At 41.1% G+C, this 23,585-nt stretch overlaps 1 protein-coding gene across 3 annotated transcripts; it reads left to right on the top strand.

Annotated features, from left to right (window-relative positions):
- Nucleotides 1-182: 182 nt before the first annotated feature.
- LOC311020063 (vascular endothelial zinc finger 1-like) lies at nt 183-15,897 on the top strand. 3 transcript variants are annotated; one of them, XM_084019860.1, is made up of 7 exons: nt 183-287; nt 5,001-5,863; nt 7,248-7,317; nt 7,860-8,028; nt 10,316-10,357; nt 10,992-11,057; nt 11,237-15,897. In XM_084019860.1, exons 1-7 carry the CDS (start codon nt 255-257, stop codon nt 11,602-11,604), a joined length of 1,611 nt encoding a protein of 536 aa, XP_083875986.1. In that variant the 5' UTR covers nt 183-254; the 3' UTR covers nt 11,605-15,897. The 3 variants fall into 3 exon arrangements, with proteins under 3 accessions (XP_083875986.1, XP_083875987.1, XP_083875988.1); XM_084019861.1 differs by lacking the exon at nt 10,992-11,057; XM_084019862.1 differs by lacking the exons at nt 10,316-10,357; nt 10,992-11,057.
- The last annotated feature ends 7,688 nt before the right edge of the window (nt 15,898-23,585 follow it).

The raw sequence follows: 23,585 nt of genomic DNA, 5'->3' as shown, positions 1-23,585 counted from the left end.
AAAAAAAAATATATAATATATATATATATATATAAAGAGCACTACATTTTCTTTATCTTAGTGTCTCTATGTAAGGTGTGTGCATTGGAATTGGAAATAATTTAAATTACACTGTTTGTAAAATCCAGACGTCCTAAAAAGTCCACTGGACTTGGTTCAGCCCTGGGGGTTACAGGAAGTTGTAGCTGCCATGTTTGGCTGCTTTGTTGTAGATTCCTTGTAGGTTTCCTGCAGATTTTAGCCTAAGTGTTGCAATGGAACCGAGCTGGAGTACGTTTTTATTCCAAGTAAGTAGCGCAGTACAACACCGGTCCGGCAAACTGCATATGCGTTTTTGAAATGGCGTAGATGGTTTTGACAAATATTTCTACATCACTTTTTCAAATGAATTACAGTTAGCCAAGCAAAACAAAGGTGTTAGCGTTAGCCTGCTAGCTAGCTTCGCTGTGTGGGTTGCCGTAGCAAATAGCTAACTAGCTTTATCGAACCCGAGACCTCCGGCTGTGTCTGGTCTACGGAGAGACCCCGAGGCGGTTTCTGTGGTCTTGGTTAAAATGTTATGAGCTATGCATCACAACACAGTGCGAGGTTTGTCTCAAATCACACAAAATCAGCAGGAAGCGAATGCTGAAGCCATGTCTGTTGATGCGCGCGCGTTAGCAAATTAGCTAGTAGGTCGAGCTATTGCTGTTGCATTTCGGTTTGCTAAGCTAATTGGCTAATGTGTTAGCCTTAGCTAACCCGGGTACTTTTCTCGTCTGCATCATAGCAATCCTCACCACAATACAGATAACGATAATTGGCAGGCAGTGTTTTATTGTGCGCCTCAAACATACATATGTTGATGAAGCAGGGCTATCGTGGGGTTTTAAACGGCGTTAACGTCACAACATAACGCTACACCCTTTAGTAAACTAGAAGTTGGCTAACGCTAACACTGTAAATTGGAGGGTACCTAGCACGCGGACAGCAGCGCCTATAAACCGCACTAAAGACGCTAAACTTTTGACCACGGTTCGCAAACTAGAATGTAAATCACGTTCATGTTAAATCGCCGTTTATACGACGCTTCTCCACGCCAGCTAACGTTACCGTGTAGACTTGTAAGTTTAACGTGGCCTTTTGTTTTAAACGTATATAGCATGTGCAACTTGTTTTAAGAACTTTTCTAAGTCGTAGGAAGACACTCGTTAGTGCGACACACATCCTACATGGCGTTAAGTTAAATGTTACATTGATAGCCTTGCATCAATGTGGCGTACAAGTAACGTGTAAGCTAAATTGTTCTTGCAGCGAAGACATCAGCGAAATAAAGTGGCAAAGTCAATCTACGGACCTTTGCGTGGAGTTTACGAGAGTATCTCAGATAATTCACAATTAAAGTCGTTAACTGTAATTTGTGTTAATGGTATTTTTGTTGAAGCTCCCGAGGTAACGTAGCTGTTTGTGTGACCACAGTCGGTGCAACCCGTTTGTTTGTTGTCAATAGAGTAAGACTTATTACATGACTTGAATCTATCACTCTTGTAATGCAAGTGTTTTGATTTTCTTTTGGGTGAGTACTCCCATTTCAACAAATAACACATTTTAAATGTCACATAATATTGTGATAACAGCAGGGAGCAATTTCATTACACATGTGAATGGTAAGAATAGTTCCCCCTGCTCCCTGGAAGTTGGCTTTTCAGAAATGACATCTTATTAATGGGGATGAGTAAATTATCATTCTAACCCTTACTTTAATTGATGACATAAATATTAACAGACACCTGAGGGTCTTGTTGGGTTATATTATGTAATTTTGTTTATACATGTGTTCCTTATTAAATCCTTCACTTTCATATGTCAGAGGACACAACATACTACAGTCCCCATGAGCCTTGTCGGCGTTGGCTATGGAGAGCGCTGAAATCAGAGTTTGATTCACTGTATTTATTGATTAAATACATTCCCGAATTTATCCAGTGACCTGTGAAAAACACACTGTTACTATTAACAGGCTGATGTTTATTTAGTCATGCACAAATATAAAAAGTTGATGCCCTTCGTGCCGTTGCCCAATTTTAATTTCAGGGTTCGACTGTTGCTTGTTGCATCTGGCTTATTGGTTTCTTGTGAGTTTCGTAAGTGTAAAACAAGTGCTGGAGGTAAACCACTGGCCAGTTCTAATTCTGTCAAGTAGGACTAGGAGTATTTTGAAAGGATCTGAAATTGAAATGTTTTGATTTCACACTTAGGACTGTTAAGTCTGTTGGTAAGACACAGGTTCACAGCCAGTAGACACAGCAGTTGATTTCATGAAGCTTCAGTTGCCATGGTATTTCTCATACTTGTGTAACAATGCTCACCGTATGTGTAGGCTGCTACTTTACTCCACTGCTAAAGATGTGCATCTGTTAGTGGTTAATATTTGTGTTGGTCACAGACGGATGAAGCCAGTATACCTGGAGTTGGTGTGTAAGAGACAAGTAGACTATAAGGAGGTTTATTATTAAAGGTCCACTTGGTTCTCCTCATGTGACGAAGCATCTAATGAGGGAGCATTGTATGAACTTCACTTGTTATTGTTCTCCAGGCGTTGTTATTATCTTGGCGGTTTGAACGGATTAGAATTGTTGTCAGGCTATGGTACCCTGGGGATGGGCCAGTTTATATCTGAACTCCCGCCATATTCCCTTATTATTTTCATGAGAAACATTTAGCAGCACAATTAGTAACTAAGCAATAAACTGAACAAATCCCATAAAGCAAGAAATCTTATGCAAATCAGATTTCGTTTTTAGACATGGCAAATCTATTCTCAACCTTTTGAGTGGGGGAAAACAATGACTTTGTTCGTTGTTTTGTACCTTTTCTTGTTCATTTCCATGCTCCTAACTTTTTTTCAGTACTTTTTTTTTATCTTGAAAGGGACCTCACCCTTCACAAGAGATTTGTATCAGAATCATCAGAGCAGCGTGATACAAAAGCAGGCTGCACTCCCTGTGCTTACTGAGAAAGAGAGAGAGCATTCGGCTGTCTTTGACTTGCATAAACATATGCTAGGAGAAATGCTAATTGCAGTAATGATTCTAGTCTGGGTGCTGCTACAGTGTGGCGGATATAAAAGCGAGTCGACACCCTGTGACGGCCCCCAGCTCTCCGCCACGCTAAAACACATAGCGTGGCCGCCTTCGCTGAGTAGGAACGGGGCCGGCAGCTGCCCCCCCCCCCTCCCCTCGTAAGTGCACCAGTGCTTAGTTTGGGTCGTTCATAAAAGAACACAGTGGGGAAAAAGCTGCACTTGGGATCCTGGCCCCCTCAGACAACAACCCCCCTCCTGGCTGACCGGGTTGGGATGCTTGGCTAAACCTGAAAAGCCATGGGTCAGGTCTTTAACCCTGCCCTTGGTGATTACAGAGAAGAACAAGGCTGTCTCAATAGTCACATCTCTGGGTTGACCTGTTGTAAAGTTGGTGGTTACAATGTGAATCTCTGCTTTTCCCTGGCCAAAATATTCATACAAGCCCCCACCTTCTGTTCGTCCTATCCCATTGGGGATCTGCCATGACCAATTGGACAATGCCTGCCAGCAGCTGCAGACTTAAGATGTCCTCCCTACACAATTTTTTTTATTGTACTGCTGTTTTGTTACATTTTCTGTGCCTGTCATTGCTTAATTTATTTGAGCAGCACATTTGTATTATTTTTTATTATTATTTTTTAAATCTTTATCTACATAATATATATATATATATATATATATATATATATATATATATATATATATATATATATATTTCTTTGGTGCTTTTCATATTACCAGAAGCACAATTTTATAATTATATGTATCCCTCTGCAAAACACCTGCTCCACCATCCTTCCCCAAGGGTGAATGCATGCTGAATCAGATGCTGAATGGCTTCCTATAGATTCAGGCTTATTGAGGTTACTGTTGCATAATGATTAATTCCCTATTTATTCAAATCATAAAGAGGACAGAATACGTTTGTCATGTTTAATGTTTAGAAACCACTGTTTGTTTTTATTTTTTTAATGAATGATGTACTGGGTTACTGCTATATTATTTACACATTTACAGTCTTAAGTAATGTGTCCGAAATGGAAAATGTAGGCTAATTAAAAAAAGAAAAGAAATCAACAGTGATTTGGACAATTATTGTAACTGGTGTATTGCCCGTTGAAAACATGCCTGTCCAGAAAGAGCTGGATGCTTGTCCATCCTGTGATGGTACTTGCAGCTTTGAACACAACAGGCCCAGGCAGCCAGGCCCGCCGTAGCACTTATTTTGCCAGTGGCAAAGTTATTAGTGTTATAAATTAGTGTGGCAAAAACTTGCACAATAGCAGAGCAGTGCTCTTCCTGTCGGCTGGTTGCTGGTTGACTCCAGGGAAATGGGAAAAGAGTTCAGTTGTAATGTTATCCAGCATTCACGTGGCTTTAGCAGGCTGGAAGGCAGCACAGTGTATAGCCTAGAGTCGGCCTGCATTCAAATTTGCTCAGCATTTAAAATGTTAACAGATGAATAGCACCACAGTAAATATACTAAGTCTGCATGACATATTTCAATTGATGGTTTATTATTTGTATGGTGACAGTGGTTTGTGTATCTGTGGAGAGTAGGGCTGTATTCGACTTAAGACATTCTTAGTCACAGGAATTAGTTTATTTTTTTTGATCATCATCAGATCTGTGTTCACCAGAGATATGCAAATTAGTCTCTTGGGGGGGAAAGTAATTCAGCATTAAAAAAAACAAAGAAACTACTAATGACTAAGAGAGTTTCATCGACTGAGCCCAAAATGAATGATTGGTCAACTAATCAATAAGAGGGGGCAGCCACAGTGGGGAGAACAAAATGTTAAATCCAACATACTTAAATGTCATAGTTCTGCTGTCCTGATGTCCAATATTTCCCACTCTATTGGTCCTTTACTTCATATGTTGGTGGAGGATGTTTATGAACATTATTTACATGGTTCTGTCTGTCTCATTACAGCAGGCCAATGAGGCCCTGCATCACCAGCACCAAGTAGCCGGGAACAGCCTCTTGCCTTTGCTCAGTTCTGGAACGGAGCCGCCTGATCAGAAACCGATAATGCCCATTCCCTTGGACCAGAAACCCCCTGTCAGTGCTGCTGAACTTCTTAAAGACAATGTGGCTAGTGGGACTGGGGGAGGAGGTGGTGGAGGGCCTCCACTTGCCGTGGTCAAAAAGGAGCCCAAATCAAAGACGCCCTTCATCTGTGGCTACTGCAACAAGGCTTTCCGGGACAGCTACCACCTCCGGCGGCACGAATCCTGCCACACTGGTATTAAGATGGTTCCGCGGCCTAAGAAGACACAAACAGCCCCCACCATGGTGCCGCTCATATCCACTGTACCACGTGAGAATAGCGCAAACCCTTCATACATTACTACTATAGCTGGTATCCTGACCACAGCCACCACGTCCACATCCACAGGCACCAGCATCATGACCCCAATGCAACACCAACATCAACACCAACATCAACACCACCACCAACAGCAGCAGCAGCAGCAGCAACAACAACAACAACAACAACAACAACAACAACAACAGCAGCAACAACAGCAGCAACTGCAGCAACAGAGCATTCCTAAGAAACCCCCCAAACCAGTAAAAAAAAATCACGGCTGCGACATGTGTGGTAAGGCCTTCAGAGATGTGTACCACCTCAACCGCCACAAGCTGTCGCACTCTGATGAGAAGCCGTTCGAGTGTCCCATCTGCCAGCAGAGGTTCAAGAGGAAGGATCGCATGACATACCACGTCCGCTCCCACGATGGTGGAGTTCACAAGCCTTACATCTGCTCTGTCTGTGGGAAGGGCTTCTCCAGGTATGTGGACGTCATTTCTAAATGTTTTGAAAGGAACATACCATACAAGAAGTTAAATACCTAAAACTCCCCACTAGTCAGTTAGATCTGAGGAAGCCCCTTGGATGAGAGACTAAATGTCTTCACATTTACATTTAGGTCATTTCACAACCATAAAGCTAGTCCAGTTGGAGGTGGGGTTTACTTTACAGACGTTCAATCACACAGCTTAACGTTTGTTATTTTAACTGTTGCCGGCTGCTACCTGGATGTGAGTAGCAGTGAAGCACATTTTGATATCCAGGTGTCATTTGTAAAGATGAATATATATATATTTTTTCACACACTCACTCTGTGTACACACTGCTAGCAGTGTAGTGACTGTGACTGTAGAGAAGCTCTGTAACACTACCAGGTTGAGGTGGACAAAACGCAGCATCAGAGATCTGCTTAATTTTTTAACCATTTTCACTTATTGAAGGACCTGCCTCGAAACCGAATCTCCATTAAAAATTTAAGTAAAGAAAGCAAAAAATTTGAGCTCTACTTATCTTATTTTTCCTTTAAGTTTTAAGAAACTTTGTTTGTATATTTTTTAAGCATCTTGCTTGGCTAAGGTTGGGTTTTTATTGACAAAAGCATAACATCATAACGGGGTTAGTTAGGTCTAACTGGTTGAGATTCAAGTGATGATTTAGTTTGATAAATCTAGCTATTATACAAATTCACTGATAGTTTGGAATTGGAATTTTATTTTTTATTTTTTTCTAAACGGCTAGCCGGCTTTCTCCATTTTCCCCAGATATTCCGTCATTAACAGTGATTCACCAGATGTTGTCATGTGGTGGTAGCTTTATTTACAGTTCACAGAAAGAAGAGAACAGACTTGTGCTGTGGTTACATTCTAAAGATGAAGAATAGAATAGATGCTGTGGAGAGGGGGCGAGCAATTTAGGATGATAAAATAATATTCTTTTGTAGCATAGATTAATCCCAAACCGGCCACTCTCTCTGAATTGGCTTTGAAGATTAGGGCTGATTTTTATGAATTAGGTAATAAATGTCAATGTTAACACCAGCATTCATGTTATTTCAGAGTACAGTTATATAATTTAGTTTTATAGGTTAAATACACATTTCAGTTAAGTTTGCAGTTTCTCTATAACATACCTACTTATCAACAAGTATTGTTCAAAATCTAGGGTTTAAGAATCCAGTTAAGGTAATTGAGACACATGCACCTACCATCTGTTTTCTGAGTGGTCACATCTGTCCAGATGTGGTCAACATCACAACTGAAATGTGTATCATGATACCTTTTTCCTGCCATATTTCACAGTATTACACTCTTACGTCAATGAATGATGACCTCAGTTTTCTTCCTTCTCTTTATGTCACCCTGCAGACCTGATCACCTAAGCTGTCATGTCAAGCATGTCCATTCCTCAGAGAGGCCATTTAAGTGCCAAGTAACGGTAAGAGCCATTACGCAGTCTCCTCTCTGTATATAGATTTCATGATTGTCATTATTGTTACATCATGGTGATCATCAGCTGCCTCACTGGAGCTATTACTACAGCTATGTCACCATTGGTACAGCTCTTATTGGTGCAGTGTAGTTTACATAACGCTACTTTCACACTGCAGCTCTCTGCTGTGGTCACACTGTGAATTAATGAGTTCCCCATACTTTAAATCAACAATGTGAATGTCTTGAAGTCGCCAAGTCAATTCAGAATGTATGGCAGTACATTCAGGATCACTCATGATCCCCATGGTCTTGACAGAGTTTGATGAGGCAGCGATGCAGCAAGAATTTAAATGAGCTTTCCACATTTTGGTACAGCCACTTTTTTCCTGTGTGTGCTTTTCTCTGTATTAAACAGCATTAATTAATGTAATTCTCCCCTTCAAGCAAGGAGCATGCATCGTCTTTTGATGCAAGCATTCCAGCCACATAGTTTGTTTCCTCATGTGTTTTGTGGAAAAAACAATATTCACTGGTTTTCTGTTGCAGGCCTGTACCTCAGCATTTGCTACCAAAGACCGTCTGCGCTCCCATATGATCAGGCATGAAGGCAAAGTGACCTGCAACATCTGTGGCAAAATGCTAAGTGCTGCCTACATCACAAGTCACCTCAAGACCCATGGCCAGGCCAGCTTCAGTAACCCATGTAACAATAAAGGTAGGCTATAGTCTCCTTTTACTTCTCCTAAAGCTCCTCACTGCTTTGTCCACTGATTCACTTTAAAGCTTTAACATTGAGCAAGTTGAAACTGTGACCCCAGCTACACATCTGTTCCCTTTCCAGATACTATTAACATATTGGAGACATTACCTGTCATGAGACTGATACAGGTTTTCTTTCAACACCCCACTCATCCAGCTGTGCTTGAATGTACAGTTGAACTGATCTACCACTCCGATTGTGAAACTTTAAACCTGGAAAAAGAGATGGTGTGTTTGTCGAGTGGAACTGCGGCCTTCACAATCTTTTTTCCAAAAAGCAGGCTTCTGAAAAACTATTACGGGCATGGTGACCTTTCCAATTACACACTAGTTAGGGCTTTATGAGGCATTTGAAGGTTGTTGAATCTGATGTATTTTTATCTCTAACCACTGGCACATATTCTTTTTCCATTCAGTAATTTAATAAAATAACTGAGGCATAGATGTACATGAAGGGATATGTTCTATAGGCTATACACAACAGACATTGCATCACCAAAAAGTACAAGCCAGTTCACTGTAGGCCAGCTGTATCAATCTCTCCCACTGAGAAACCAATGTCAGTCAGATATACAGCTGTTAGAAAAAGTTTTTGGCTGGACTGTAGAGGGCCAGCCCTTTTAGTCGCTTTGTGGCTGAGTAAGGAAGTAAGTCGGGGATGAAAGTTGCACCATTGGTCAGTCGAGTGTACGACGTCACCAAGTGGTGATGACTGCTGCAAGCGCAGTCATCTGATGTGTGTTTGTAACGTGTTTGTAATGTGGAATGCAAAGCTGGAGAAGTCAACATGCCTGCAGCTTGCGTCTCAACAATCTAACTTCACAACTAATAGACAGACAGCAAAACTCTAAGTGAAGCATCGCCAACTTCATCAACAGCTTTAGGTGATTAATTGGCTCATTGGATACGTTGTTGTTGGAGATTACCGGGCTGTTTACTGTGATAACGGTCTTTAACTCATCATTCATCAACACTCCTGCACCTGAAACTGCTCACCAACATGCTATTTAGTCACTCACCACAACACTGTGTGACATGTATTGGTATGTCTGGCATCATAGTGTGAAACCAGTATTCAGAGCTCAGTCCATGACTTTTGTCTGCTGCTCACCTGACAGAAATAGTTTTTATAACAGTAATTCAACACATTAGGGCTTGGCATTAATTTTATTTGATCATTTATTACCTTTCAATGGAATTATTTACCACGGTATTGTGATACACAAGTGCTTCGTCTAAATTGATAATAAAGAGCATTTACTAATGCATCAGAAAATGTGATCAAACTCCTAATTTTCTCTTTATTTTTCTCTATAATTTCACATGAGGCTTTTTGGTTAATTTTGCTCCAAAGTCCTTAATAAAGTGCGAAAATACTCTGTTCTTCGATTTAAGAATTTAATTCACACAGTAGTGAACAGAAATAGGCTTTACACGTGAATATATGTGCATACGTTAATAAGTTCAGGTGGAGTCTGTTGTATGTTGTGTGGCTCTGAAGGAGCTTTGTCGGGCTATCATGGGCTTGGAGACGTTATGAGAAGAAACCTGCTTTTCCAACTGGGGATATGGATTTTGAAAGTTTTAGGTGTTTAAAGATGTTTTGCGTTATAGCAATGGTAGGATCCAGCAATTGTGGATCTTGTCTCATTGAGTCCAGATATCTCTCTCTCTGCTGCTTCCATTACAACCATTCTTCCTTTTCTTTTTTCTTTTTTTTAATGTCTTTTGTGTATCCCCCAACTATGTAGAAATACTAAATTAGTGACCTTCCCCTTTTAAAATTAGACGGTTTAGTTGTCATGAATAACACTAAAGTAATTCAAGTCGGTGCCTGCATGCCATGTTTTTTGTGTAGTAACACCTAAGTGACCCAAGAACCCACCCCACTTGAAATGATGAACAGTAGTGTGTCAGTTAGGTCTTTGTCACTGCTGGTGCTGCATTATAGTTGTGTAAAGCATTCTTTACTAAATTAAAACGTACATGTTCCAAATATATGATATAATACAAATATGCTTGGTATTCTTACTCAGTGGTAGCTATTAATGAAAAGCATATTTATTGGTTTCCTGACCCCACTAGAAACCGGGAAGCCCATGATAGTCTGTAAAAAAAAAAAAAAAAAAAAAAAAAAAAAAAAAAATCCCCATTCACACAAGTTACCTGTTCCATCTGGCCCACATGATGGCACTGCTGCCCTGTGCTCTTGTAACCCCATATGTGTCTGTATTTCTGAATAGGAATAAGTGACTGGCAGTGGAACCACTCAGGGCCACGAAAAGGTAATCCAGTAGCTAGTAGCAGAAACCCCTAAACACTGACCCATAACCTCTGCAAAACATGATTGGCCAGTTTTTCTTCACGTACCATGTCACCCCAGCACAGAAGCTTTTCTTTTCTCTAAGGACTGCTGTTGTTAAGGGTTTTTCTGTTTTGGAGATAGCTTTGTTAATATAAGGTTAAAATTCATGAAGCAGGATCAGTAGGTAATTTAAATGAACCACAAACTGGGCCATAATACTTAAGCTAGATGCACACTACCTGACCTTTCATCAGAGGTCATCTCGCATTATCCAATTATTTCTGTCCTGACTTTGACCAGATTGATAAACTGGCTAGTTAATTCACCCACTCCTCCTATCAGACAGCATAAGAACAAACATGCTTGACACAATTTGGGATGTCCCAGCATGGGTGACCTCACAGCATGGGTGAGACTAGTTGATAATGACCCTATGATGTGCTGGCCCTGAACTCATGTAGGATGGAGTGTAGTGTGCATCCAGCCTGAGGCATACACAGAGCTTAAGATGTCCTTCATAATGTGTTACTGTTTAAAATGATAGTTTTGACTAAAAACAAATGGACACTTAGCTGGTTAGTCTATTGATCCTGCTTTTTGAATTTACCCCTCAGGTGAGTTGACGGTAGGAGAGATTTTAAATAACTCCTTCCAAGTCCTAATTGACAACTCTCACAAAGGTAGGTTTCTTCAACAATATTATCACAGTTGACATAATGCATTAATGATGTATTGACATTTTCAGTGACCCAGCTAAACAGCCATGGAGCTGAGAGGGCTGTCCCTGTTTTGGGGGGGTATTAAATTTCCACGAGGTTGACCAGCTCTAAATTTACTCTTATCTGTCTTTTAAAAACAGATGCTAACAACGTCCACAACAACTCGGCGTCAACGACGCCGGTCACCAACTCGGCGGCCATCACCTCGGCTGTGAACCGCGGCGGCATCGCCAGCAATCCCATCACCATCGCTGCTCAAATGAACATCGCCACCAGCACGGTCAACATCACGTCACCGATCAACCTGCAGCACCCCGTCACCATCACCGGCCCCGTGAACCTGGCCTCCGTCAACATCCCTACAACGGCACACATGAATATCGCCCACCCGGTGGCCATCACCACTCCCATGCCCATGAATATCACCGGGCCACTCAACATTGCCATGAGGCCCATGGATAGCATGCCTTTTCTATCCCAAGTTCTGCCTTCCTCCCCTCCTTGGTAGAGTTTTATTGAGTCTGTAAGAGCCGATAATGTTTTAACTGCCTAATAATGGATGACCCAGTCAAATCTTAGTGAAATGACCCTTTTGATGGGTTGATAGTGTGTTAAAGTTGAAAAGGTGATGACTAATGTAATTCAAACACATAGATAGTAACCAATGATTAGTACTCGAAGGAGTGATTTATTACTGCATAATCTGTCCGTTTTTAATTTTATTTGTATTTATAGGAGACAAAATATTTCAAATACTCGTAATCTTTATTTCAAAAAAGTAGTTTTGAGTGCTTAAAGTCACTTACTACAGAGTATTAGCCTATGTGAGGTCAAACTTGCTGACACGAATATACTCATCTATCATAGTATATTTTTCTTTTTATTTTAGATATTGTAATATAGAACATCTCTAGAAATTTAAGAGAAACCTTTTATTGATACCAGATGGGAGTTTCTATTCTTGGCTAACCCAGTGAAATCAAAGAACTTCATCACACTGATGCAAACATTCTGTAATAGAAATATTACCATAGATGTGCAACATCGCCCACACTGGCCTAATATACCAAAACAGAGACGGTGTAAATGCCAAGCCAACATTTCTGACCGATATCAGTTATTGTCTTGAGGTTTATATCAGCGTATGACTCACCCCTGGTCTATGGCGTTACTCACCGCCATGTAGTCAATGTGTCGTGTTTCTCACAGCGTCTCATCAAATCTTTGTCATATTTACCAGTTGGGTTTCTGAGGGCCATGTCAGTCTCAGAGATTAATGTGATTTAAAAACAAACAACCTAAAACTAAAAACCCTTAATTTTTCTCATAGCTCAGGAACTGATGACGACTGAAATGTGATCGAGAGCTGTGGTTGCGTGTTGAACCCTAGTCATGTGATAACGGGGGATCTTATTGGGGGATTAATACCACTGTGTGTTCAAAGATGGTCTTTAGTGCCAGACGTGAGTGACCATTTTATGCCAAAGACTTTCTAAGTATGGCGTTTTCCCCCAAATGCTGTATTTACAAAAATAATAATAAGGGGAAAACCTTTATGGCATTTAGACCATCACAGGACATACAATTCTCCTTTCTAAAACTCCAGGAATTAAATTGGCCTTAGGTCGTCTGCCTGACTCATTTCACCGTAGAAGCAAACAATACCCATCATAATGTTGCACAAATAATTATCTTATTTTAATATGCGATAATGTGTATGTTAATATTAAATTGTTTGCATCACTAGTAGTTCATCACAAACTGGTTTCTGTACACGTTCAAACCAAAAGAGTATTTTCTTCTGCTTCGGTGTCAAATTATTGGGCAGTTATTACAATACCAGCTGCTACATTGTCACCCATGTTTTGTTTTTAGCCCGTTCTTAAACCTGGGTAGTTTGTGTAACGATGGCCGATAGTTGAGGGGTGAGGCAGCCCGTCGCAGCTGTTTTGGCATTAAACATATTACATGCTGTCGAGAGGAAACACCCTTTTCCACATTTCTTTCATGTCTGTTTAGCTGCTGAAGGACGGCATAAGTCTTGTAAAGGCAGCCACTTCAATAATTTCTTCAACTGGGCATCCGACTTCAAAAATGGGTGATATGTGATCGGCTTTGTTTAACAGCTCCTTAAACTGAAGCGTGTTTGATGGAGTTTTCCCCTAAATGCTTCCTGTTCAACAAATTTAGTTTCATGTGTTTATTATTCTGTTATTTTAGTGGACTTATCAGTATTCGAGAGTTTTATGTATTTTAAAGGTTAATGGCAAAAACAACAAAGCTTCCTTTTTGGGAAAGGGTGAGTGATTGAGGGTTTTGCTGATGGTTCAGAGGCTGTTTTGACCCCCCTCCCCCAAATGCCTGTGTTTTTTAAGTTGCTGGAATCCAGTCACTCCTGGTTACTCGACACAAGTTTATCTGTGACATCTGTTTGAGAATGTTTGTATGTATTTATATCAGGACGTGACAGTTGAAGGTACAGCGAAGAGGAAATGGGTCGTACGGAAAGCATGTCCCTTACAATTTGCCCTTTGCAAAAAGGCAGTATTATCAAAGGTCAGATAATTTAAACATGTTGATTACTGAGGACTTTTTAACTGTAGAGGTCAAGAGAGCTACCTAGTGGCTGGTTAGAATCTGTGCTACACAAGCACTCCCAAAGTTCACCTGTGGTATGTTCGCTCGTTTAGATAGTTTACTGTAGCAGGTCTAGGATCCCGTCACTGTCACGCAAACTCAGGAAGGTTACTGAGAATAGTCTTTTAAAACCACGTTCAGCAACTCACACACTGGTAATTTCTTTGTAAATATGAAACACTATTTCAATGCCTTTTCCCCGTGGGAGAGGGAACATTTCTCTACTTACCACATGTAGGCAGGCAAGCAAGAACTACACCACCACTGATTTGGCCGTTTTTTTGGTTAGCAACAAAACTCATAAAAAGGCAGTTTATCCTACTAACTAGTATCATCTGTGTACCTGCGGCCTGACGGCGTATGCCTTTAACACCATGGTTCTCAGTGTAGTTTCTTGCTGTCAGATTGTGAAACTGTCAGATTGTGATGGTGTTTCATTTGGCCCACGTGGTGCTACTCTTCAGACTAAAGCTGTGAGAACAAAACACCGCTCCTGTTGTCAGTGAAGGAACCTGTCACTCGTGTATTTTTATTAGTTTTTGGAAAACGAGTTTTTCTTCAGGAACAGTGAATTAGTTTGAAGATGTGAAGCCTGTTTGTAGTTAAGGGACTTTTTTCAGTGCAGGAACTCTAAAGCACTTGCAGCAAACTGTAGGATGTGCACACTACAGAAGAGCGGTACTGAGAGGAGCATTTCAATTTGGTGGCAGGAGACAACGGCCGGCGTTTGTTTTACATTTCCCTGGCCTCATCTGCATGTTGGCAGCCCAGATGTTCGGCCCCCTTCATTTCATCGTATGCATGCCAACACTGTCCACCAAGGGAAATGTTCTAATGTGTTGTGGCATTATGATCTTGGAATTAGATTTATTTCCCATCTTTATTTTATTTTTGTCAATGTTGCATGTGGATGACTGAGCTTGTCCAGTGTAGGTTTGAGTTCAACAACCATTATTAGAAGGCTAGTGACTTTTTTATGAAAACAAAACACTAAAAAAAAAAAAAAACTAGGATGAAAGGAAGCGTGTGGTGTCATTTGTCCTTCTCCAGTGGCCGTAAACAAGTGTGCCTGAAACATTTTAAAAGACTTTTCCACACGTCTATGCTTCCTCCTCTAGATGTGCTGTGTGATGGAATAGTTAGTGAGGGAAGCCTTCATCAGTTCAGACGGCCGGCGGCCCCGCGGGTCTGGCAACCAAACTGTTTTTGTTTGTTTGTTTGTTTTTTGTTTTATCTTTTAAACCTGATGATTGTGAAGTCATTCTACTTCAGGAAAAATCCATGAAACATGAATTGAGATCTTTATTTGGGTTGAGGTCGTGTAAGTGTACCAACGACACATGGTTTAATTATTTTAATTTGACTCAAACCTAATGTGAAAAACATTATTTGGCCAAATAATAATTTGGAAGATTTTTCTGTTTTATTTTCTGTGAAGTTTGTATGATGAATTTGGCAGATGTGAAGGCAAATGAATGTATATCTTTGTACAAACCATTTAGTGCAGAGGACATGTTAGTTATGACAGACACATACAAGGAAAAATAACCTTTTATAAATCTTTTTGTATTAGAACATTAACAATGGTAATTTTTGTATATAAGGCTAGGCTTTCTGAGTAGCAGAAAGGTAAAACATTCCTACATTTTTTTTAAATGTATGTCCATTGAGAATAATTATGTAAACATATGCGCAATGTTTTATGTGCCTTTTATTTGGGTTTGTCTAAATAAAAGAAAACGATAAAACATGATTGTGGACTGTCCATGCTGAGTCCCACAGAGGAAAGTCAATACTGTTCATCTCAGTTGAATCTCCGGACTGACCCCCCTGCACTCGAGACACTCCCCGATACCTGGAGGCTGTTACTCCTCTCTGGTTTTAGTTGCTTTTCCTGGCTTTAGTCAAAGTTTGTGGGAGGCTCAGATGGTTGCTGAAGTCCTCGATCCGGATCGGTTCCAGACTCCTCAGTGTCTTCACTGGCTCACTGGCTCACAGTTGGCCTACTCATGATGAAAGTGCCTCTGTGACTATGCTTTTTGGAGTGGATTGTGGGGGATTTTGTGCCAAACCATGGTCTGTACGTGACGACAAAAAACATTTCGGTGTTTTTAATTTGTTTTTGTTTTTTTCATTCTTTAACTATTAAACTTGGAAAATGTGACGGGCTGTCTGAAGTGTGTCTTTGTTTGACATTCAGTGGCTAACTGGATGAGCAAATATTTGATGCTCTACAATGTAAGATGATCCAGTTTACTGACATACAAGTAGTCTATTTTCTATTTTATATACTGTAATATAGTGTACTAACATCGACTAGTTGAATCCATGGTGACTCGCTATTCGGTCACACTCGGGTATCCTGATTAGTCACTTACTTGAGCTTCATGGTTGTCCGTTGGACAGAAGAAGTGGACGTAGTCATCGTGATGTCACACGTTGGTTTGTGGACGACAGATTTGAAGCGTTTTGGTCATCGCCAGCTTGGAATTTTTCAAACCAGTGAACGGACGAGACCATATTGGGACTGACGAGCACACCAGTCGCGCAGCAACCTTACTGGATCTGGATCCATCTGGATTCTGGTGTGAAGCTGTTAATGAAGTTAGCTTCATAATTCAGGTCAATTTTACAGCTAAGTGGTAAAGTAATATAACTGCTTTGGTAGCGACCTGTCAATCACCAGGTAGCCCCACCCCTAAATCATACTCTGCTTTATGGTCTCTTTGACTCTAAATGGACCATTATTTACGAAATGAACATCATGCTGCATTGCAGAAGACTTGAAACTAGAGATTGAGACCAAAAACTCACGTTTACAATGTTTACTTTGGGGCAGAAAGTCAAAAAATTACATCCTCGATGGAAAACGGTGAAGGAAAGATGAAAATGAGAACTCATCAGGATTTAGGAAAACCGTGGTGCTCAGAGGATCCCACTGCACTTTCACTAAGCTCTGTAATTATATAGCAACAGCTGATGACTAATGTGGGTCTGCCATGGTGAAACCACAATGTCCAGAAGATGGACTACAAAAAGAGTGTCTTCCTCTGCATGTTGTTGGTTCTATAAGCAGCTCATTCAGCAACAGCCTTCCCTGGTGTGAAGGAGAGTTCCAGCAGCTCCTCCTTCCTGTTGCTGTCTTGTCATTTATTCCGTCAGGAACCTTCTGAAGCAAAAAAGACTATTCGACCGCAGAAGAGTCATTTTCTCATAGACTTCCATGCAGTCAGACTTATTTTTGCAACCAGATGAGTTACCCCCTGGTGGCCAGTAGAGAGAATGCAAATGTAATGCACTTTGGCTTCACTTTTCAGAACCGAAGGTTCAAGCGGCTCGCCCAAGCACCCGTTACGCTGAAACAACGGGCAAAATGTGAATCTGGAAAAGATCTAGCATCACCTTCTAAGGAAGACATGGGGCACAGATCCCTGTGGGCTAGCATGCCGTTGGAAGCATTCCTGACATCTTAAGGCCTTTCAAACTGCAGGTCGATGCTGGTACTGTAGGAGCTGCATCGGTGATACTGTGGGAGGATGCCGAAAGAGTCGACCATCTGGTGTGTCACTTTTCAACAAACACTAAGTCAGATTCTCCACCATTGTAAAAGAAACCCTGGCTTTGTTGTTGGCACTTCAAGATTTTGAAGTATAGGTCCAGTTTATCTTTATCGATTATAATTCTGTTTATTCTGTTCCACATGGACAATCCTAACCAGCGACTTATGCGGTGGGCTCTGAGCGAACAAAATTACATTGAGCAGAGTCAACACAAGAAGGGTTCAGTTTTAGTTTGACATTTGATTTCTTAAGAGGAGGGGATTTACGCACCACAATTGTCCAGCAGGGGATCCTAATTGATTGGTGCAAATTGAGGAGTGAAGCTTCAAATACCTTGGCTGCTCGACGGTCGCCACTACGTTGTTTGAGCTATTTTAACTGTGAAGCTCATTTTGTAGTGTAGTTTTGAAGTGTCTTAAAATTGTATTCTCTCTACTGACCATCAGGGGGTGGCGACTCTATGAGGAAACGACCCTTTATGAGTTTATGGTCTCAGTCACAAGTTCAAGTCTTCTTCAATACAGCAAGCATGGAAGTCTATGAGAAAATGGCCCTAATTCTCACTTGATTTATTATCTCAGTAAACATTGTAAGCATGAGTTTATGGTCTCAATCTCTAGTTTCAAGTCTTCTTTAAACCAGTGTGATGTTCATTTTGTCAATTATAGTCCATTTAGAGTCAAATAGACCAAGCAGGGTATGCTTTAGGGCGGTGCTACCTTGTGATTGACAGGTTGGAACCACGCTACCAATGCTATTAGCTACTAAGCTGACTTTCACACGTAAAGGTAGAGTTGACCCTGAGTTATTGAAGCTAACTGTGTTAACAGCTTCACAGAAGACTGTCCTTCCCTCCCTTTGAGCGCTCACTTTATATGTGTTGTGTATTTTTGGCTCTGAGCAGTTCATATTTACAGTGCAGAGAATAGGGATTTAAAAAAATATCTATTCAAATATATTATATAATAAATTACATTCTATACCATGTTGTGCCAGGTTGAATAAGTGTCTCTATAGACTATGTACAATATGTACAATATGTATTTTATGAGTTAAAATATTGTCTATATATTGGAACTGGTCCCTCGTCTCCAAAAGTGTTATGCCTGTTTGTTAAGACTGTAATTCCACGTCTGTCCAGCTGGTGTCCTCAGAGTCCTTTCCTCTGTATCCGATGGGCTTTTTCATCCACTTCTTTACCACATTAAAAAGCCAGGGATTGTGTCTCACAACCACTGTGCTGTATGTGGAAGATGCCTGTCTCTAACCAGGAAACCACACCATCTTTTCCCCTATTTGAACTTGATTCTTGATGGGTTAAATATTTTATGTATAGCACTTTTGATCATTAGTTCAGAGTGTGGGCGTAGGAAGCAATGGAAATGAGGTTGGGATCTAATGGGGGTCTGGAGGTCGTCACCAGTAGATGCCAATTCCTGTATTCTGGTGCCTTTTAACAGGTCATGTGATACTTTTATCTGACTACTATGAGAAAAGTTAGTTTTTGTCTGTAGCGTTTCCCTTTCACTGGTATCTTGTCTTCCTGTGTGTGTGTGTGTGTGTGTGTGTGTGTGTGTGTGCATTCCCCCATTCTGTGCTGATTACCTGATTGCCTGCCATCAATCAGCCCATCAGCCTGCAGTATTTAAACCCATCAGCAGATTGTTCCTTCTACCTGTTTGTTATCAAGCTGCCACCTTTTTGTCTCTGGAGTACCAAGTTATTTCCCCTTGTCATCTCCAGAACTAACTGTGACCTGGGATCATTCCCTCCCTCTGCACTACGCTCACTGCTCTGTCATAGCTCTGGTTCTCAGACCAGTTCCACATCCAATACTTACCTTTTGTGCAATAAACTCTAACTAAAACTAGAACAACAAGATGTAAGCAAGAAAAAAAACAAAACAAAAACAGTCACCAATAATGACTTAATGCACTGGATGTTTTTTGCTGTCTTTTATTTAATACATTTCATACAATTGCCAGGTGCCCAGCCGTATCAACAAATGTATAATATTTAAGGGAAAAAAAAAATAATTTGCTATCTGTTACGTCCGCAGAGGAATCCAGGGTATGAGAGGAGTAACACAATAAAAAAAAACAGAGGGAAAAGAAATGGGGGAAACAGATGTATAGATGTGGAATTTTAATGTTATAAACTACACCTCAAACAGAGCAACAGGCAAAGTGAAATTAAGACAAACCAGACATCAAAGTCCAATACACAAACTCCCTTGGAGGAAGGAGTAAACCTCATGGCACAAACAAGAGCTCTAGCTTTCCAACCAACATACAGCACTCAAGCTGCCATCTGGCCCAGTCTGCAGCCTCGCTTTGTACTTAATTGGTAGTGGATTCAGGTGCGATCCACACAGCGGTAAGGAGGGGAGAGCGGAACCTGGAGAGTGAAAGGAAAGAAGAAAATACACAAACACCCACACGGCACTAGAGCTCCAACACCATCTTACTTTCCTCTTTCCTGTCATGTTTCGCTGGCGATGGCGGTGCCCTTTTCAGACACAGCACAAAAAAATGCACCATTGCTCTGAAATCCCATTATTTCCCTTGTTTTCCCACCATGTTTTTTCACTTTGTGTTCATAGAAAGTCATATCTATTTGTGACAAAGAAAAGCCTTTTCTTTCATGAAATATTAGAGAAGGTAATTAACCTGTAGGTTAATTTCCTTTAATGATCATCACAAAAGTAGGAAGTGACAAACTGAGTAGCAAACTCAGATTTCATTTTTTTTAAAACCATGCATGGAAATGTAAACAAAAGAAATTATTGCATCATTATTGCATCATTACCACCTTGGTGGTAAGAGAACTCGCTGTGGTCGAATTGTCAAAAAAATAGGTCCTAACTGCTTTTCCTTGACCTTAGGGGAAAACATCACAAGGTCAAGGAAAAGCAGTTAGGACCTATTTTTTTGACAATTCGACCACAGCCAAGGTGTCCAATCAGAGTTTTTTTGTTATTATATTTTTTGGCCTTTATTCAGCTAGGACAGCGTTAGAGTGAAAGGGGGGAGAGAGAGTTGGGCGACGTGCAGAAAGGACCGCCAGTCGGATTCGAGCCTTGGGCGGCTGCAGTGAGGACTTAACCCCGGTACATGGGGCACCAACTCTAGCGACTGAGCTATCCAGCGCTCAAGGCTGTTTTGTTTTTGTTATTTTAGTTCAATTATCGGTTTTATTGTTTTGGATTTAGTGAGCTCTGTTTTTCTGTTTAGGGGGATGTGCCGGGTCCTACGGTCCACTGCGTGGTTGGTCTTTTGACATATTTTGTTCTTTTGGTTGGCTTGGCATCTCCAACCCCTTTTGTTTGTCTAATTACATTTTTGGTTACCTGAACAATAAAACTTTGATTATTTCTTCCGTCCACAGTCTAGGTGTCCTTCATATGTTCGGTGTGTTTGTTTGAGCGGAATAATGAGTGAAACATTATTATAGATAGAGGAAGGGGTTTGGAAAATGAAAAAGGATGGATGGAATAAAGTACGAAGCTTCAGTGTTCAGCCTCATTCATATGTTTGTTGATCTATTTCTCTCTGAAATATTGAAGATAGCTGTAGATTTATGATGCATTTAACAATCCCGTAATGCCTAGTAAGATACAGGTAAGGTTGAATAACTGAGGGTAAATATCTAAAGCTACATTTACTGAAGCACATCTATAACACAACGCTGATGTGTGCTCATCAGTGTGGCAAATGCATCTGTGTTTTGTTGAATTGTGTTTTCTTTGGTGTGACTGACTGTTCTTACAGTTCATGTTTTCTAGAATTGTGAGGAAAACGTTAACAATTTTTCTTTATTTCATGTCATGGTTGAAGCGGACAATGTGAGCCCCAAGGTCTAGTTGCAGGGAGGTTTGAGTACTAGGGTACCAGCATCTCTGAGGTTGATTTGCTCTGTTTTTCAGGTTGCAGGGTTGATTGATTGATGCTTTTGTGGATGTATCAATTTGATTGTTCATGCAGCTTGACGTATGATTGACTTGTCCTGTGACTTTGAGACAAGGACATTTTCTGTTGCAATCTGAGTCTTGGTATGCAAGACGTGTACAATAAGAGGTAGAGTGTGTTCCAGGTTGGAGCGCTGCTGTCATGGCGGGATGCACAGGTTTCTGGGGAAATCAATATTCTGCCATCTCTTCATGCCCGTTGCTGCCGCTGCTCCTGTCAGCAGTTATTTGACTCCTCCGTGAGGATGACGGCCACCATGAAACGTAAGTAATGTTTGGGCCGACAGGGGCAATTTGTATGCATTAATCTCCCATCATGCCCCAGGCGGTGTTCAGAGAGAGGCAGCTCGGTGGAGAGGAGCATTAAATCCACACTGATAAAATTTGTCAGGTAGGCCTACATTTTGTTTATAGAGCACATTTAGGAACAACAAATGTTGACCAAACTGCTTTACAGAGAGATGAGAATGACAGTCAAATAAATACACAGACAATTATTACAAGACAAAGACAAAATAAAGTAATATATGTAATATATATTATAATAAGGGCTGCACGGTGGTGTAATGGGTTGCACATGTTCTCCCCGTGTACGCGTGGGTTCTCTCCGGGTTCTCCGGCTTCCTCCCACAGTCCAAAGACATGCAGGATGGGGTTCATTGATGACTCTAAATTGGCCGTAGGTGTGAATGTTTTTTTGTCTCTATATGTTAGCCCTGTGATAGACTGGCGTCCTGTCCAGGATACCCCACCTTGGTCCAATGACAGCTGGGATCGGCTCCAGCCCCCCCGCGACCCTGAATAAAGGGTAAGCGGTAGGTAATGGATGGATGGATGGTATTATAATAATAAATATGTGTTCCATACAGATCAAGTGTCATCCTGTTTTTTTGAGGCACACATCAGTTACTTGGTCAGCATATTATCACCTTCGCAATATGAATCGTCTTCGTCTGTTGCTCACAATGAACAGCAACGCCATTCTCATTCATATCTTGGTTACATCCTGTATTGACTAGGACAATTCTGTCCTCTGGTCTTCCTCTAAAATGTCTGCATGAACCTCAATTAGTCCAGAATTCAGCTTCCCATATTAATAACCAGAACTCCCTCTATGGATCACATTGCTCCCAATTGGCTCCTGTTAAATACTGTATCGATTTCAATCCATCGAAAATCCCTTTGAAAGGCATGTGCAAATAAGCAATTACAACAAACCAATTGACCCACAAAGCTAAGACATTTAGGGGCCCAGGGGCCTCACAGCACTTTCCCAATCAAGCCTGCCAATAATGATAGTTTAACCAAGCTACCTCAGTAAGGATTGGTCGGTTCACGTTGGACAGCTGTAGTCAATATACCTGGAATGGATTGTAGTGGCGTTTTGGATAGCTGTTCTCAAGTAACCATGATTCCAATGTTATTTTAAAACCAGAACCTGTCTGATCAGCAAGTAAAACCTCTTCAGGACCCTCTTGAGGTTGAGGATGCAGCAGGACATCTGTTCCATACTTAGGCTAAGTTCCCGGAAGACTAAATGGGAACTGACACCGAAGCACCACCTCTTGCTCTTGTGGTTCCAGATAGATTCCCTGAAATCCATCGCCAGTTCTAATAGAAACCAATGCACTTGATGTACTCTATGAGCAATACTCTGACAGCAAGACAACAAATCATCAACGGTGAAGACATCGATGTTGTCACCACCAAGGGGGTTCCTCAACAACCCGCACCATCATGCCTTCCCAGACTGCTCCCATCCTGCCAGGGAGGCATCTGTGGTTACCACTGTCCTTCTGACATTTTCATCACCTCTAAGGAGTGAGGGATCCCAAAATTGTAAGAGAATTGATGTACCATCCCACTGTGGAAGAAACTCTTCAGGTCCAATTCTGTGGCTGGTTCAAATGAGGTTTAATCACTGACAGTGGAGAAAGGGCAATGTCGCGTTGCCACACAGTCCATTCTAAAATATGTGAGGTGAGGGATAACTTTATACACAGAACCAAAGGGGCAGGTCTAAAGTGGATTAACATAGATTCAATACGCGTCTCTCCCAAGAGGAAGAGACGTCCTGAGACAACATAAAGGTGTGACTTCCCTCGGAACAGCTTGGTTATTTCTACATAGTGTCACAACAGGGGTCATTCATGAAGGCCTTGATCAAGTATGTGAGATGAAGGTGTTTCGGAGACGGTCCAGGAAGGGGGACAGATCAAAGGGTCTTTTCATCAAGATGGCAAGGGTTAAATACAATGAATACAGCTCAGCAGGACATTTGATGTTCCAAGAGAAAGGAATATTAGTATGAGATACAAATAAGAA

The sequence above is a fragment of the Eutrigla gurnardus genome, assembly GCF_963514095.1.
Source record: "Eutrigla gurnardus genome assembly, chromosome: 10".
Taxonomy (NCBI): Eukaryota; Metazoa; Chordata; class Actinopteri; order Perciformes; family Triglidae; genus Eutrigla; species Eutrigla gurnardus.
The sequence above is the reverse complement of the archived record's forward strand: the minus strand, read 5'-3'. Positions and strand labels throughout refer to the sequence as shown.